The following is an 18,687-nucleotide window of genomic DNA, read 5'->3' as shown; positions in this document are numbered from 1 at the left end:
ACCAAGGTTATGTTCTCAAATGTATGGTATGGCAAGGAAGCCAATCTTTATTCCAGCCAAATCCCGATTCTTAAAGCTTATCATAAACAAATTTAATTTAATGATTATTAACCAAGAGCTTTGGTGTCCACGGATGGATTGGAGGTGCCAGCACGAGCGCAGGGTGTGGCATCGCTCTGCCCAGGCGGAGAGACCAACACAAGCGACACAGCGCGCCTGCACTCCACCCCATACAATGATGTGGATTCCTAGACTTTGCTCGTTGCCACCACTTCGCTGGGATGGCCCTCCGTTGTGGTCCTCATAAGAGATCTAGTGGACGCTCAGCCTCACGTCTTCTTCTTTCGCTGGGAAGAAGATCCTCAGCCTCAGGATGGCTCATTAAAAGACGTTTAAGGCATGGAGAGTCACATAATCCTTATTCTCCTAGTGATCACACTCTACTATATAATCACGCTAGCATTCAGGCTTGGTGCTTAATACCACACAAGATGAGAAGTAGGAAGCCAGTGACAAACCTCTCGCTTGGTATTAAGAATCTTAAAAGAGATGTGAGAAGGCGCAAAATCAGAGGTATCCATACACCATGGCACGCTTCGTGTTTTTGGAAGAACTTCTCAGTAGATCCACCTCCAACACGAGACTGTTCGGTATTGTGTGGCACATGAAGATGGCGAATGGGAAAGTCATGGATGACAGGCCAGATATCCATTTGCAGCCACCACGCTCGTCTCCACCACCTGGAATGGCTTGTTTGGATAAAACTCCAGAGTGTTGACCGTATACTTCAAGTCGAGCTTGTGGAGGGTCGAAGAGGCCTGACTTTGCCGAGATGTGACAAGCGTTGGTCTCATGCTTGATACCAGCATATCGCCAGGCTATCCTTGCTCGTCACTGCAAATGGAGACTGGCTCAGGAGCTGGGACAGATTCATGGATGCAAGCGCAGGCTCTAGCAGCAGATGGAGTTGTTTACTCACAGGGATGGAGTTTTCCCAGCACAGCGGCGGTGGTACCTGTATGTTCTTGGCACCAACAAGCGTCTTGAGCTGGAAGAAGGTCCTCTCGGCAAGATCTCAAGTGGAGGATTCCATAGCGCTCCTGTCGTGATGGTGGTCATGGTGGTGCTGAAAGAGCTCATGATCTTCATCACCGCACAAGAGACCAGCGGCTTTGCACAACTCGAGTGATGTCCTGCTGGAAGCTTGGATTTCCTGCTTGATGTGCAGCACTCAAGGGGCGATAGCCTCTCATGGATGGAGCATGGAAAAGTGGAATCCCTCTAAGTACCCCTGGTGGAGAGCACAATCGGTCGTATTTAATTCTAGCTTATGACACAAAATGCCATGAATATGAGAACCAACAAGTGTCTGCCATGAGTTCTGGAATTCTGAAGTTCACAGTTATAAACTTCTGAGTGTGATATTTCACTTGTAGCATTGAGAGATTAATTTTAAGTTTGCAAATTGTCATTTAAAAGTTTGTGGAAAGTGATGTAGGATGTGTTTTGTAGAATTGTTATATGCTAGAAGACAAGGATTTCATATTATAACCAAGGCCTAACCTCACCTAAACTATGCTACACTTCCTTTTAATGTTTTTCACTATACTTCAGTCTTAACCCTTAGGGTAGATTATGTTTTTTACCCTTGGACCTTAAATTTGACCCATGTTGATCAAGCTGGCATCTAACTATTCTTCCTAATAGAGTCTTTGTCCCAAACATGAGTTATACTAATAATCACCTTTTCTAAGGAACTTTGCTCAAGCTTTTAGCTGTATATATTAAGGAATCATTAGACCCTTCATTCCAAGCTAGCATAAAATATTAGATAAATTTTATCCCAGATGAATTTTCCCAGATAAATTCAATCCCAAATACAATTGGTTGCATTTGATAAACCACTTTACCAATGTAGTTTAACACTTCATATAGGCTAGTATATCTATGAGAAAGTTTGCTATCATGCAAAACCATTGGAATAACCACTAAAACCTTTATATTTAAAGTTCTTCTAGAAGCCACTTTTTCACATTGGCTAACCAAGCTAAATACTCATTCACACCGCTATCACTAAAAAAAGTTGAAATCTTAAATTGATCTATCAAGTAAGTTTTATTTGGAGCACTACTGTTGTCAGCTTCGAGTGCCTCAATATTGCCCATGCATGGTAGTTATCATGTCATAACATCTTTTACTAATTTTTATTGAGGGTTTGCAACTCATGAACAACATCATGGATAGTCCAAACCTTTATAAACTCCATTAACACTACTATTAGTATCACCATTAATATTAGGACTCCAACCTTCATCTTAGTTCCAACTCCTCTAATAACCCTGCACTAAATAATAAAGCCAAAGTGGCCTAATCTTATCTAAATTACCTTTTTAAGTTCCTAACTGCCCAACCACCCCAAGTTACCTCAAAAGCTCCACCATCCTTATCCAATATACCCTTGTTGACTTTTGACATATGTTGATTAGGTGGTCAAAGCAGGTGCCTAATGCCAAAATTAAAATCATAAATATCATAATTACCCTTAGAGCCATTTTGCCTAATAATAAGATTACTCATGAACCATTTATATTAACTAAGTGATGTTTCACATGCTTTTATAAGAGGAATGTTAGGAGATAAGAATCTTACTATATATAGAAGATTCTGCAACAAGTAAAATAAGTTGGCAACTATGCAGTAGAAGTTGTAATAAAAGAACATTTAGTTGAGTGTGTGATAGACCTGGAGACTTTGGTATGGAGTCCTTATCTCTCCAAGAATACTTTAGCCTTGAGTGTTTATAAAGTTCTAGGTTGGGCAAGTTCAATTGGATCCAAGCACTTTTCTCACACCAATTGCGATTGTTAGGACATTGATTGATGGAATAGTTTTAGATTTTGGCTATGGGAGCAAATATAATTTCTTTACACCTTATGCTTCATTTGGGCCTAGAAATTTCATTTATTATAGCAATCATTCTCAAGACATTTGCCAACCATACTATTGTCCCAATGAGTATTTATAGAGGTGTACACACTTCAAGGTGTGATTTCTTAGTGGTTGATTATGGGGCAGCTAGAGCATCTCACAATGGAGACTATATCATCCTTGTCTAGTCTTGACACAAAGCAATGGACTTAGTGCTTATGAACAATGACCATCTCAGATGGACAATAGTTAGCAACTCTTCTCAATGAGCATGGGCAAAGACATTAGGCTAAATAGAAGGTGGTGAGTATGGTAGAGGCACAAAAATACAATGATCTTCTAATGGTTTTTTTTGGAGCTTCTTTTGATGAGAGCTCAATGAGTAAGTAAGGAATTGCAATGAAGAGCCAAGGAGTTAAACAATGGGAGATGTATTGCAATATATTTTTGGATTAGAAATGAGTCTCAAATATTCTAAGTCCAACTTTTATAGTAGCCACTACTCATATGTCATCTTGAGTGAACGTTCGAAATACATCCCTAATGTTGATTCACTCAAGAATGCATTCCTAAACTTGAGTCTTCAAGTTTGGTTTCTTTTGGTTTTCCACTCACATAGTGATTTACAATAGAGTGTTCCATTTTTTCAAAACACCACAACCACACTCCTAGCATACTTATTAGAGCAAATTCAAATTTCTTTTGGCAACTTGCTCTAGTGCATTCCAAGCTTGGTAAACCAATTGGATTAATGCCCTAGACTTCAATCCAACTTTAGTGCTTCCCAATTTATATACACAACATGGCTTGGTACAAGAGAGTAAGAGCATTTTTCTTGTAGTATAGCTATAGCTTTAGGAATAAGATTAGAAAACTTGGAAGATCTCAGTTGGGGATTTTTTGTAGGTTTTCCACTAGCGACCATAGTGGGATAGGCAACATGAAGAGCATAGAGTATAGCAAGATAAAATTTTTGTGTGTAATGAAGTGAAGAATTGCAAGAAAAGAGAAATCAACAAAACTCAGTGAAAACAAGAAAAGAAAAAAAAATGAAGTGATAGACAAATATGAAGAACTAAAGTTAAAAAACATGACAAAGACCCAAGACATAAAAAAAAAGTGTAGATTGAAGCTTTCAAAAATCAAAAAGTAGCACATAATTATTTTGGCAAGTGGTTGACACAAAATAACTATTGATCATGGATGAAGAATGATAAAGCACAATTGCCCATTTGGGGATAGAAGCTGTACAAAATATGAAGATTGCCTTTTGTGTGATTTTAGGAATTGCTTCAAACCTTACATATGTAGTGATATCCTAAATGGAACTGTGACATTTGCAAAAGGGCAAAAGCTAAATTGAGAATCAAGGATGAAAAAGTGGTAGTAGAAGTAAGATCTAAGAAAACAAGGTGAACTTAGTAAATGAAATTCTAGGGATTAAAGAAAATGAAAACAACATAGAAAAAGAAGATAGAGAAAGTATTAGATGCTTTCTTAAGATTCGAGAGGTTGTCTTGTGGTTAATTTACAGGATTATGAGCAAGTAGAAAGAATATGTAAATGAAATTATACCAAAATAACAACTTGTTTTCTTAGATTACTTTGCAACAAGGAGAATTTTGACTTGGGTGTATAGAAGACACATTTTTTAGCAAAAAATAATTGAGTTTCTTTGCACACATAAGCTAGAAACCTTTCAACCACTAACACTTGTCCTCAACACTGAATTAACTAGAGTTATAGCAAAAACAAAATGTGGAACTTTTGAGCTACAATGCCCTTAGATTTAGAGATTTTGAGGAAAATGCAAAATACTCTACCAAATTCTTCAAGGACCTCTTGAGTAACTTTGCCAAAAAGTACTCTTGTTAGACTATACACCATAGCATATTGGCAGGATAAACAATGATAGCTGAAGAATTAAGGAATCAGGATAATGAAATCAAGTTAGACAACCTTGAACTCAAAACCTAAGTTCAAGAGATCAACTTGAACTGGAGCTTGAACATAGAAATCAAAGAAGGAAAAGAAGAAACTCAAGGCAAAATTGAATAATACCTCAATCAAGATTGAATTCACTTTTGAACTTTGACTTCAAGACTGAGATCCAAAATTGAAATCTAAGTTTAGAGATAAACATTCTTCAAGGCCAACATGGAAGAACAAGCTTAAGAAATACCAACTTATTTTAGGAGATCCTATATCAAGACTACAAACCTATAATGCAAGAATACTGATTGAGGTTATACCTTGGGAAGCTCCCAAGGCAATCAACACTGACCTTGAAAGAGAATGTGCTAGACGTTAGGAAGTAATTGAACAACACCTACATCCCTAGAATTGGGGAAACAAAATGATAGGAAACAACAAGCAACATACAAGGTGGAATCAGTGAGCTAACATTAGAAAACAGCAAGATGATAAATTCATTCTTTAGATGTTGGACACTAGAACATTCTTAGAAGTAATTCAGAAACTACCAATTAAAATTTAAGAAACAAATATTCAACTTAGTTTACAATACAATGGATCAAGAAAACTTTACATCAATTTGCAACAGAGCCATCATATATGATTATATCATCTATCCCAAAGTGGCAAGCAACACTTAATATAACAAAAGAGATCAACTATACTTGATACAACAACACATTGAAGGTTGGTAATTTTGCAGAGGAGTCAAGATAGTTAGATAGGCTGGATGAGTTGCTTCTAGAGTTCAGGGATATTTTCAATACTGGACACTTGGGAAGACAAGTCTCTTGCGACACAAGACTCTAAGAGGCTGATCAAGCAGCTACCATATCGAGAAACTCTGAAGCAAAGGCAAGTGGTAGCCAAGGAAGTATGCAGGATGTTGGAGGCAGGAGTCATCAAGTTGTCTAATTCACCCTGGTCTTCCCTAGTTCAGGAAATCAGACAGTAAGCTCAACTTGTTTCAGGTAAATAGCATCAGTGCCGGAGACAGAGGTATATAGCATTAGTGCCATCCATGAGTTTTCTGTGTCAACTACAAGTCAATCAATACCAGGACCAATATATGATGGCAACTCAACCTTTTCTGCAAGGCCTGTGCTTTTTGCCACCTTTACCCTTCACATTACTGTGGGATATGCAAGCAATAGGTTTGGCCTCTTTACTTGAGGACCACACCCCTCTGGCCCCTACAGCTCACTAGGATATCCCAACTACACTAGGATGGCTGCTTTATGCAAGTTTGGATGCGGATTTTCTTCTGATAGATTTACACTTGAGTGCACTTGTCTACTAAGACACTCTCAATATCATGCCCCTCTATTAGCCATTTATGGAAAGTGTCTAGGATTGTTAACACCCAACTCCTTTCTCTACTTTGGAGATTCAAGGATGCCTTTACCTAGCTTCCAAGAGTTCCCATGGACATAATCATACATTGCATCACCCTTTCAAGATCAATAAAGCCTATCAAGCATAAGATGTGCCACTACAATCTAGTGTTGTTACCCAACATCAAAGACAAACTTAGGCTTTATATGGAATTTCAAGATCTCAACAAAGTCACACTACAAGATCATTTTTCTATGCCTTTTATAGACTCTATCATTGATAAGTTGACAGGCCATCCCTTCTACTCTTTTGTGGACAGGTTCTCAAGTTATAATTGGGCTTTGTAACATAGGAGCCACATTCTAGCATGTTGTCATTTGGGCTTTGTAACACAGGAGCCACATTCTAGCATTTTATGACCCATGCATTCCATGATATCTTAGGGGATATTCCTCAAGTTTACATGGATGATCTCTACTTTGTCTTAGTCATATTTGATGCATATTTTCATCACTTGGAGCAAGTTTTTCTTTGTTGCCAACATCATTGCAAAGTGTAACTTCAATATCACAAAATGCCACTTCCTTGGTTTTAATGTCTCTCGTGATGAAATTCAACCATACGATACAAAGAGAAAAGAGATTCTTAACTTCCCTTCACCAGAAAATGTTAAGAAAATGTGATGATTTCTTGGCCAAACTGGTTTCTTCCATCAGTTCATCCACAATTATGCCTCTCTCACACATCCACTGGAAGAATGACACATCCTTTCTCTAGGATGATTCAGCCCAACAGGCTTTCACCAAACTACACACAATGTTGTAGCAAGCTCTAGTTCTACAACCATTAGTCCTTGGCCAACCTTTTGACATCTTTATCACCACTGATGAATGAGCTTTTGGAGCTTTCATTGCTACAATAGATTAGCCACTTCATGCCACATACTTTGCTTTCCACTCTATGACAAAGTCTAAGCAAAAGTTTGTGACTGTTGAAAAAGAGGTTGTCACAATGGTGTACACTCTTTAGCATTTCCAACATATGCTCCTTGAAAGAGATATCTTTCTTCATGTTTCTTCTTATGTAATGACATTTGTACTTCAGAAATCTCTTTAGAACACACATGTTCTTTCATGGATCACCACCATCCAAAAATTCCAACCAAAGTTTGTCATCAAGCAAAGGTGTATTCTTGATCCCAATCAATTCCTAGTATCAATGGTGAACACCCAAGCCATTCCATATGCTCTTGAAGAGGTGGCAACATACTTAGCCTCAAAATGAGTTCCTAGTGAACCTCACAAGGGAACAATGATCAACTCCTGATGTCAAGGCATCTAGCTATTGCCTTCTCGATGGCTCTTTATATTAGCAAACTTCCTCTTGCATTCTTCTCTATTGTGTCATGGAGTAAAAGGTTCCCCAGTTGTTGTAAGCCTCCCACACTTATGCAAGATACTTTTTTGGGAAGACCACAGTTCAACTTCTTCTTCGGCATAGATATTTTTGGACAATAATGCATCAAGATCCCATAAACTATGCCAAGTGTTGCTTAAAGTGCCAAAAGTTCAATCTATAAAGTTATGTCCTTTGTCTTTTGAGTTCATCACCTCTCTAAGGAAGCCATTGTTGGTATTAAATAATTTACTAGAGCTATAAATGAAGTGTTATATTGGATTGCTCTAATGTTTTATATAACTTTTATAGAGTATTAAGATCTGACTAGAGTTGAAGAGAATTTAAGGAAATTATTGATATTAGACTGTTTAATTGTTAAGAACTCAACATTAAGAGAAAGGGAGACAATGAACTACTAAATAAATACTAAAACAATGAAAAAGAAAATATAAATTTGTGTTGAATACTTTTTCAAATCTAAGTTAATCTAAAAACAAAATTTACATATAAGTCTATACTTATCCTAAATGCCTATCATGTGCATAGTAAGTTTTGTGTTTCAATTTTCACCACAGCCAATAGTAGTAAATATACTTCTTATTAAATAGCAAATACATTATATAAATAATTTTATCATTAGAAGATTACGAACCAACTATTGTTTATTCTATAAATATGTTGTGAGGGCCAAGTGCATCCACACGCAAAATAAAAGGTCGAGTGTAGTCAGGATATACCAAAACCGGAGGAGTCATCAATAGCTCTTTGAAATCCATGAACACCTGCTGTCGCGAATGTGACTTTGGGTATCGAAAGTTACCTGTCAGTTAGTCCTTTCGGATATTCTTTCTTACTGCCACGATGGCAGGAGGTTGGTATTGCTGGGCTTGTTGTCAGTCTCCACCTAAGCTAGTTGAGAAACTGGTCCTCACGTGTGCACTTGACCAGATGGGCATAAGGACGGAATTCCTAAGTGCTATTTGTCAAGCATACTTGACTTGGTTTGACTTGCACTTGCTAGTGTTGGGAACCCCCACAATATTGAGTTTGGTCCCTCAATATTGCTAGATGATAGCTTACCGTGTCTGCCAAACACCCTCACTATCATGCCCTTAGTGTTAGTCTCATTTCGGTCTTAAATGCTATTTATGGAAAGTGTCCAGATTTGCTCATTTGACATATCTACGGAATGTAGAGATCGTCCTAAACAATGGTGTTCGTTCCATGTCCAAATTCGCAATCTAGGGACATTCTATATTTAGTAAATTTCAAGCTTGTCCCAGAGACTAACTCCTGATACTAAGGGAGGCTTGGGGTGAAAGCCCAAAGTGTGTGTTCCTCAAGGGGGGGGGGGGGGTTCCAAATGTATAGTAGGGATAGTGGGTAGGTCGGGCATGGCCGACCAACCTGAGCCATAGTCTAGCTCCCGCTTGCGTGCCTGTCCTTATTCTGCGTCCGGCTTGGGTCTAAGCCCAAGTTCCATTCTATGCTAGCTGGTGGAGTACCCATGTCTTCACGTTAGGCCACCGGTATGCCAAAATAGCGCCAGACTCCATTTGGCTCCGTTTTGCATGTTGGTCCTGGCATTGGGATGTTGGTTACCCTAGGACTGTTCCAAGTCGCTCCGGGCTCCTGTTCCTTCGCTCCTTGGGCTTTATGCTTAGGAGTTGCTCCGTGGTTCGGTTCCATCACTCTTTGGCTTCATGCTTGGGAGTCTGGCACCGTTCCTTCGTTCAGTGGCCCAAGGCCTTGAACCTTGGGTTCCTATGGACACGTGGCATGGACACGTGGCATCTGTCACGTGGCATAAAGAGGGTTTAGGTTCCGCTTCGTGGTGTTATCCTATGGTAAATCACCATAGGATAAAGGGTCAAAACCACGTGCGCTACAGTTGGTATCAGAGAAAATGGCACGAGTTCGATTCCCATTAATTAGTGGCTACCTAAAATATAATATACCCTTGAGCAAGGTATATTCTTACCCCTAAAATTTAAAATCGTACGTATTGGACATCCATGCGTATGTCCTTCCTCTTGTGGAGCATCCCAGACGAAGGTATCCACCGTGGGACTACGGTACGGGTGGATGACTAGTTGCCTCACATGGAATAGCCGGTCTACACAATGGAAGGATTGGTAGATTGAGTGCGGAAATGAAGGTGCTGGTTCCCCTTGGCTCAGTAGGGGTTGTTAGTCAATAGTCAATGAGGACATTGACATCTCTCAGGGCGGGGGGGGGGGGGGGGGGGGGTGAGTGTAGCGCATGTGATCATGGGATGAGATTTGGATATACTGTCACCGTGGATCCTTGGAACCTTGGGGGATAAATGGGGATAAAATAGCCACTAAGGGCTCTCTCATCAAGCAATTGCCCCTTTTCCAGTTGGCTTAAGGGGAGAGAGATAAGGTGCGCTACACCCGCTCACAATCTGGAGACTAGATGAAAGATGACATTGATAACTTTAGCAACGCTTGCAACAGTGTAGTGCGATTAGAAAAATGATTCACAAAATGATTGAGATATTGCACTTTGCCCAAGAAGCACTACACATCATTCACACACTTCAGAGTAGGAAATTTTAGAATAGCCACAAGTTTGTTAAGATTAATTTGCAAAACCTCACAAGAAATATGGTACTCAAGATAAATTGTGTCTTTGGACCCAAACATGCACTTTGACCGCTTTAGTTTTAGACCACTGTCCCGTAGCCGATCCAACACTTTACAAACATCACGAATATGCTCTTCCAAAGTCCCCTTTGAGTGAATCAAGACATCATCAATGAAGTCAGTAGTCACTTTCAGCATATCACAAAGAACCTCGTCCATCATCTGCTTGAAAGTTGCTAAAGCATTATTCAAATTAAATGGCATCACCAAAAACTCGTACAAACCAAATGGTGTACAAAAAGCAGTTTTAGGAATATCTTCTTTGGCCATCGATATTTGCCAGTACCCAGAAGCAAATCTAGCTTGTGAACTAATGCTTGCCTCAGACGGGATCCTCTAGGTCAACTGCAGCATGCAGCTGCTTTGCCTCAGACAGTCCAAGAGATCAGCAGTGTAAGGAAGAGGGTACACATTCGGGACTGTCACTTTGTTTAACGGATGATAGTCAATGCAAAAATGAATAGTCTTATCAGAATTTGTCACGACATAAGGTTCACATGCTCAAGGACTCCACGATTTCCAAATAACACCCTTCTCTAACATTTCCTTGATGTTTGCACGTAAAATCTTGATCTTTTTGAGTGACGACACGAACAGAAACCTTGATTGGACAAGCATCCCTGGTTGGAATCGGATGACATGTGGCAATCTTGGCCCCAGATGATAGGTCAAATTCAAAAAGATCAAAATACTCCTTCATGAGCCAGTCAACCATTGCAACACAAAGATTGTTAGAGGGATTGGAAAAGGGAAGAGTAGAACAAAACAGAAACATAAGAGGAAATAGTGAAGGGACAAAAGTAATTGAAGTAAAGGTAAAAGTAGAGAGACAAAGAGGTATGGAAGTCAAAAGAATGGATGAAACATAAAGAAGTATGAGACAAGGGGGAGAAGTTTCAAAGTCACATTTGGCATAATTGCATTGCAACCAATCTATACCAAGGATGAAGTCAAAAGCTTGACTTAACACCACCCGTAATGATTGCAACTCAAACTTGAGATCGCCCACATGCACAACCAAATCCACCTCATCCCGTGCATATGTAAGTGTACGGCTATTGCCATAAAAAATGAAAATTGGTTCCGCCACACGATGCAAGTGTAGACGGCAACATGTGGCAATAAGTCGAGCAATAGAAGATAAACTTGAACTTGTATTAACCAACACAGAGAGAATAATAGGAGACCTCTTGTTATAAAAACAAGTTTGGAAAATAAACACTGGATGAACTAGTGCCAAGTGAACCCCTTGATGATGCTCCTAAAAGAAAAATGGAAGGGTCATTAACTTATTCGCGCAAGATCCCTCCGTTACTTGCGTGACTCCTCGTTTCTCGGATGCATCTCGATGTCCAAACCTTCCACTACAATAGCACCAACAAAACATTGTTAACACCAAGGTCTCCATCTAGGAAATGGAAGTCGCCATCTAGAAAACGCCGACAATGCCGATAAGTGTGACTAACTTCATCACATGCCCAACAACAAATGTCACGGCTACGACCACATCCTCGCCTTTGTCCTTGGACTTGAGCAGCAGCAGCATCAACCTCCATTGGAACAGGACCATCACCCATCGGAAGTGGAGTAGAAGGACGGGCAACGAGAAGTGGAAGAGGCGACGTTTTATAATGTTATGCCAAACAAAAAGCATCATCAAGGGTGGTTGGAGCAAGTGCATGCATAAGTCCAACAAAATCTTGGCGAAGTGCTGGCCACAACATTCCTAATTTGATCCGCTTTGACATATTTGGCTCCACACAAAGTAAGAAGCTTCAGAAATGAATGCCAAATTGCATCATCGACTCATATAACCCTTGACGAAGATGATGCAATTCCTGAAAGGCATCATCACAATCATCAATATGTCTAAATGTGCGTTTGAAGACGTTCGGGATCCAATCCCCACGAATGGTTGCATTCAAACCATTGTACAACTGCAACACCGTCCCTTAAAGATATGTGAGAAACTCACACAAATATCGAGTATCATCCCAAGAATGATATATGGCAATCATTATGAAGTGATCAAGCCAATGGTACACATCATCCTCAGGATTCCTATGAAATAATTATGGCCGAACGCAAGGATTGGCACCAAGAGCAAGAGGAACTATACCACATGCTGTGAATGCTGTCATCAATTAAGTTTAGTTGTTCAATTACAACTGCATGGTATTAAACAATTGCACCAACTGTTACTCCAAAGTTAGAAGAGGAGACTACTACTTTGCCATGAAAATGAATGAAAAAGAAAGAGCAAAAGAAGAGAAATGAGAAAAAAAAATTAAAAGGAAAGGGAGATTTAGACAATGGAAAAGCTAAATTTAAACCAAAATTTTGAAAGGAAAGAACGAAAGAAAGGAAATGGAAAAAGTTAAATTTAAACAATGCAAAAGCTAAATCTAAACCAAAATTCCAAATCTAAGCATTCCTCAGGGATAATGAAAGGTGCCCCTCATCTCCACTAATGTGAGTGCATGGAATATGGAAAGGGAATATAGAAAATATGCATATCAATTAACCCAAAAACTCTATTTTATATATAGGAGTGAGTGGTCCGAATTGAAAGCAATCTAACAGTTATTGCTAATCAAGTAGTAACTGTCCAATTAAAAGCATATTCATAAATATTCTAAAAGGGAATATATGATGCCTAATACACGGCATCGTAGCCATAAATTTGGCCCTCACACCTTTCCATATTTTATGCACTCACAATGTTTTTAATTTATAAACAAAAGACTAATCTAAATCAATATTAACCATTAGATAGTAAACACACTAGAATATCCAAAAATATTTAAAATATATCCACTATCCCTAATTTTAAGCATTTAAATTATTAATAGTTAATTTCATAGGCTTTTATTCTTACAATTGTGCCTAATCTTGTAACAGGAAAAAGCAATCATAGGAAGTTATATAGACTTTACAAATTTACATGTCTAGGCCTCAAGGAAATGCCTGTCACTATTATCTGGGTATGGGCTTTGATTAGCAATTGATATTTCTTATCACACAGCTGCTTGATCCCATCATAGACAGCCTTATTTACTTCTTGACTTTCAAAAATGACGTTGTTATAGTGGTGAACCTCTTTGAGCTCTAAATCTAACTCACAAGCACAAAAAAAGAGTCAATGCATGGTCAATGCAAAGTGAATGAATATCAATGAAAGTCAATAAAAGCTAATCTTATCGACTACCAAGCGAGCGACTACCAAGAGTTTCTGGATTGAGGCTGAATAAATACGATGACAATTCTCCATCCTTTCTTTCAGAAGCGAGGGCCAAGATGGAAAGCTTTAGAACGCGGGATCGGTGGCTTTAACACTGGCCTAGAGTGGCTGATTTCTCACAAGTTCTTTGGAAAGATTAGAGTGGCAAGTTGAAAGGTAAAACAAGTAAAGAACCTCACTTAACCTCTCTACTTGTGTAGCTTTGATCTAGAGCATCGAAGAAGCTCTTCCATCCAACGTAGACACCCTCCACGACCATGGCAGCCAAGTCCGCTGGAGGATAGACTTTGGTCTTGGCCACAGCCTTTTGCGAGATCGCCACCTTATGGAAAGGCCCGCTATCTCCATCGCCAAGAACCTCAAAATCCTGCTTGTCCTGGGCCCTCTCGAAGCACTCGTAGTAGTCATCCATCTTCACGAACGGAGGATCGATTGCGCTCCCCTCGGCCGCGAAGAGAACGTTTGGATACGGCATCACTTGGCGAAGAACAGCAGCGAGAAGTATCCTTCCAATCCTGCCGTTTCCATCCAGGAAGGGATGGATGTGTTCAAACTCGAGGAACAATCTGGCTCCAAACTTGATGATCTTGTCGACGGTGTCCACGGATGGATCGGTGTCGTCGCGCTGGAGCAGCCCCACGAGCTCGGCCCTGGATCGATCGAGCAGCCTCTCCAGCGCTGCTTCCACCTCGGTCGGCCACATAAAGACGTGGATTCCTCCAGACTTTGTTCTCGTCATCACCACTTGGCTAGGATGGCGTCGCAGTGTCCCGGCGATCTCGGCCTTTGTGGTCTTCATGAGCTCGGTGTGAGCCTCCAGGATCTTGTGGACGCTCAGCTTGGAACCGATCGCGTCCTCTGCTTCTTTGCCGCTGTTCTTCGCTGGGAAGAAGATCCTCAGTCCTCGATACAGACAGCGCAATGCTTCCAGCCTGTGATCGGCTTGGACGGCGTCCCCAAGCTCCAGCGCTCCATTCGCGATGGCTTCCTCCGTCTCCTCAAAGCTCTCGAATCCCTCGCCCTCGATGTGATTTACCTGGAACAAGTAAGCCGCCAGCGCCCTGCGCTCGTAGGTGTAGCTTTTGGATTTGAGCTCCGATTCCTCCAGCTGCTTGTAGCGCTCGCGAAGTCCGTGGATCTTTGCCACCAGATCGCTTGTGCGAAGCTCGCTTCCGCTCGATCGCCAGAATGGAAGCTCCGAGATCTCATACTCTGCTAGCGGCAAGGCCTTGCGGCCGATAAACCCTATAAGACGCTGCATACTTTGCCCTAAGAATTCCATGGACTTGATTCGAACACACGATTACCCAGAGATAAAGTGTCGCAAAAATATCTCGAGTATATCCCCGAGTATCTCCGCAGCTAAAGCCCTAAACCCCGCAGTGTGGAAGAACCCTAGCCGCGCACGGCGACGAGGGGAGGAGGAGCTACCACATCGCCGCCTTGCCGCCGCCGCTAGCAGCTCATCGGCGCCATACATTCTCCGAGGTATTTACTCTTCTGCCCCTTTTCTTGGCATTCTTTCCCTCGAAATCTCTCTCGCTTTCTTCTTGCATCGCCATGGCTGCGCTTCCCCGAGAGAGGAGGGCAAGGGATTTCCCGATGCTTCGTTTCGATTTCACTGATCCTGGCCATGTCTGATAGGCTGTCTTCTCCAATGTCGTGCAGTGCAGCGCCGCTGGAGAAGGCGGGAATGCGGAGCATCATAAGCTGGCACGCCCGTGTGCCGCGATGCCTCAAGCTCCGGACGAGCCTGGATTCCAGCAGGGCGTTTGGAACTGCGACGAAGTATAGCTTCACAAATGGAGGACCATCCAAGTTCCATCCAGTCCCCGGGATTCTCAAGAGGCTGCGCGTCAGTGCTACTTACAATGACTGGCAGTGGCCGAGCCCAAGCCCGGCTCCCCAGGACTCACGCTCCTACTGGACCACTCCGCAAAGGCAAGCAGGATTTCCAGAGACTGACTATGACGATGATCGTCGAGGAGGAAGCGGTGGCGGATATGGAGGGGGTGGATATGGTGGTGGCGGCGGCTATGGAGGTGGTGGTGGCTATGGTGGTGGTGGTGGTGGCTATGGAGGTGGTGGTCGTGGCGGTGGAGGATTTGGGAGCTTTGGTTCTTCTCGGGGACCTGGCTTTGGAGTACAGGAGACGTACACTGGTCCACCCATCGAGACTATCAATCCGTCGGCGGTGGTGGCAGGTGAGGAACTCGCAGTGGCGAAGCTCGGGATTGATCCGGAAATTGTGAGAGCGCTCGCACAGAAGAACATCATAAATCTTTTTCCTGTTCAGGTATGGGCTGTAGTCTTTGTGGCAGTTTCTCTCGTGTATTAACTTGTGAGTTTCTCCCGAGCAGAGCGCGGTGTATCAACCTGCGATGAAAGGACGCGATTTTATTGCTCGGGCTAAGACAGGAACGGGGAAGACTCTTGCTTTTGGTCTTCCCATTCTCCATACTATCACTGTTGAAAGGCGCGAAGCTACAAGCAGGTATTCCCTCCCAGGACTTTGTTTCTGAAGCTCTAAATCCGTTGGTTTTTTCTTTTTGCAGGACTCAGCCTGGATGTCCCCGTTGCATTGTCATGGCTCCGACACGAGAGCTAGCAAAGCAAGTCGAGAAAGAGTTGACGTCGACTGCTCCACATTTGACACTAGTGTGCATCTATGGAGGCGTCAGTATCGAGTCTCAAAGACGATCACTGGAGCGGCCAATCGACGTTGTTGTCGGTACCCCTGGCCGTGTCATCGATATGCTACAGCGCGGTTCTTTGCTGCTGAACCGGGTGAAGTTCATGGTTCTGGATGAAGCTGATCAGATGCTTGCAACTGGTTTTGCGGAAGATGTGGAGAAGATCATGGAGAGGCTCCCCAAGCAAAGGCAGACTATGATGTTTTCCGCCACAATGCCGTCCTGGGTGAAGAACTTGTTGCGACGGTTCATGCAAGATCCTCTTGTGGTCGATCTGGTGAGCAATTTGTTTCCAAAACGCAGGTTTTACATTTTATGTTTCCTCTGCAGGTGGGAGACAACGACGAGAAGCTTGCAGAGGGTATCAAGCTTTACTCTTGCGAGGCATCCGACTATAACAAGGGTCCTCTTCTCAAGGAGCTTGTGAATGTACGTAAGAGAAATCCAGACATAGCGCTGATGGTCGTTGCTTTTTCCTCTTCTTTTTGCAGTCGTATGGCAAAGGTGGGAAAGTGATCGTGTTTGCCAAAACCAAGCGCGACACGCACAATGTAGCTCAAGCCATGAGCCGCTCGGTCCCTTGCGAGGCTCTACACGGTGACATCCCACAGTTCCAACGTGAGAGAACGCTTTCCGGCTTCCGAGACGGCAGATTTTCAGTGTTGGTAGCAACGGACGTAGCTGCTCGCGGTCTAGACATTCCCAACGTCGATCTGGTACGTATATCTTTCTGGAAACTCATCGATCTCTCAGGGAAGCGTGTAGCTAACTAAAGTTTGGATCGACAGGTGATTCACTACGAAGTTCCTGGCGACTCAGAGACGTTCGTTCACAGGTCGGGACGAACAGGCCGAGCCGGGAAGAAAGGAGTGGCGATTTTGATGCACACTTACGCGCAGGGGCGCGTGAGGGACACGATCGAGCACGACGTTGGGTGTAGATTCGAGGCGCTCAACGTTCCAAACGTGGACATGAGCTGCGCACAAGACTTTTCGAGGGACACTTACGTGGCGAGCAGCGGTTTTGGCGGAAGAAGCTTTGGAGGTGGACGAGGGGGCGGCGGCTACGGTGGCGGCGGATTTGGGAGAGGTGGCGGAGGTGGATTTGGTGGCGGTGGCTTCGGGGGCAGGAGTGGTGGGTTTGGGGGAGGGTGGTAGTTGTAGGTTCTTTCTCGGCAGACGAAACGTAGTAGCCGCCTACTTGCAGTGGTAGTTTCTTACTAGTGACGAACATTTGCCTCTTTTTTTTACGAACCAAAGAATATACGGATAGTTACACAATTTCATGCTGCCATCCTAACCAATTAAAAACACTTGCGGACTATTACCTGAAACTTTAGAGCAACTCGGTCATACTACGTTTTTGAGCACGAAAGAAATTAATTGGTCAAGGTAATTCCAGTGCTCTCTTCGTTTTGAAGTCTCACGAGAATTTGAGTTACAAATAAGCTTTTCCGAAGCTTGAAGTAATAGCGAGTGTAAGTTAGATGGGAGTGAATCGATGATCACAGTGGCCCGCAGCAGTTTTTCATCCAAAATTCCAAGAAGAAAGCACGATTATGAAAGTTATGGGTTGTAACAGGCTTGAGAAACTGAGCTTGTCACGGCTGAACGCTTTTGATCCCATGGAGCTTTTTAATGGGTTTCCAAACCTCTCAAGCATGAATCTGCAGGATATGACATTCAAAACTGTTCCTTTCATTTCCATGTCTCACTAGAATAAGCCTGATTAGTGTTCGGGTGAAACTCTGGTTATCAATGGTCGACAGCACCTGAAAGAGTTATTTTTTCATCCAAATCATGAACAAGGCTCTGTTATGGAAGTTAAAAGTTGTACACACGAATTCTTGCTTTTCACTGATACAGGATTCCAGCCTATGGTTTGTAACAGCTTGGCTAATGATGAACTCTCGAGTTTTCTATCCAAGTGTTGGTTGCTCAAGACGCTTGCCCTCGCTGAGGGACATTGAAATCGCCAGCGGAAATCAGGTCTTCCTCGCTCAGAAGTTTAACTACAAGTCACCACATGTATTGCAGCTCGAGTGCAATGGCTTGCAAGAGCTGGAAATTCAGGGATTGTTTGGATAGCTTCATGAGTCTGGGGCCTTCCTTGAGAACACAAAGCCAGAAGACTCTTGTCCTCAGCTTTCGAACTTGCTACACTTGGAATACCTGAAGTTTATGACCACACTGATCGTGAAAGTCATGCAAATATATTTCAACTTATGCGAAACTAGCGCTTGAGGTTGGGACAGAGACAAAGTGGACGTCGTCTTCTTTCACAGTTTTTGGTGTCATCTTTCACTGACAATCCACGCTTGGAGTGCTTAGGCTTAGAAGGCAATCTACAGCCATAGTTGCAAAGTTGTGGGGAAGGAAGAGTACTTATTCTCACCGTGTTTTTGAGCTGCAAAACTTAACTGACTTCGTTATTCCAAGAATTCTATACC

General features: G+C 42.3%; 1 protein-coding gene across 2 annotated transcripts; it reads left to right on the top strand.

Moving 5' to 3' along the window:
- Nucleotides 1-14,905: 14,905 nt before the first annotated feature.
- Nucleotides 14,906-17,518, top strand: LOC9630391 (DEAD-box ATP-dependent RNA helicase 9, mitochondrial). Of its 2 annotated transcripts, none has more exons than XM_024680626.1 (7): nt 14,906-15,033; nt 15,214-15,841; nt 15,906-16,039; nt 16,101-16,515; nt 16,569-16,667; nt 16,730-16,954; nt 17,027-17,518. In XM_024680626.1, the coding sequence occupies exons 2-7, from the start codon at nt 15,239-15,241 to the stop codon at nt 17,393-17,395; spliced, it is 1,845 nt and encodes a 614-aa protein (XP_024536394.1). In that variant the 5' UTR covers nt 14,906-15,033; nt 15,214-15,238; the 3' UTR covers nt 17,396-17,518. The 2 variants fall into 2 exon arrangements, with proteins under 2 accessions (XP_024536394.1, XP_024536393.1); XM_024680625.1 differs by having other exon boundaries at nt 14,909-15,033; nt 15,190-15,841.
- Nucleotides 17,519-18,687: the final 1,169 nt, after the last annotated feature.

The sequence above is a fragment of the Selaginella moellendorffii genome, unplaced genomic scaffold (assembly GCF_000143415.4).
Source record: "Selaginella moellendorffii unplaced genomic scaffold, v1.0 SELMOscaffold_28, whole genome shotgun sequence".
In the NCBI taxonomy this organism is placed as follows: Eukaryota; Viridiplantae; Streptophyta; class Lycopodiopsida; order Selaginellales; family Selaginellaceae; genus Selaginella; species Selaginella moellendorffii.
The sequence above is the reverse complement of the archived record's forward strand: the minus strand, read 5'-3'. Positions and strand labels throughout refer to the sequence as shown.

What these genes read in the sequence shown, in the direction of transcription:
- LOC9630391 (XM_024680625.1), top strand. Translation starts at nt 15,203, where the DNA reads ATGTCGTGCAGTGCAGCGCCGCTGGAGAAGGCGGGAATGCGGAGCATC. An exon ending in TAAATCTTTTTCCTGTTCAG is followed by an intron (nt 15,842 to 15,905) that starts GTATGGGCTGTA and finishes TCTCCCGAGCAG; the next exon opens with AGCGCGGTGTATCAACCTGC. An exon ending in AGGCGCGAAGCTACAAGCAG is followed by an intron (nt 16,040 to 16,100) that starts GTATTCCCTCCC and finishes TTCTTTTTGCAG; the next exon opens with GACTCAGCCTGGATGTCCCC.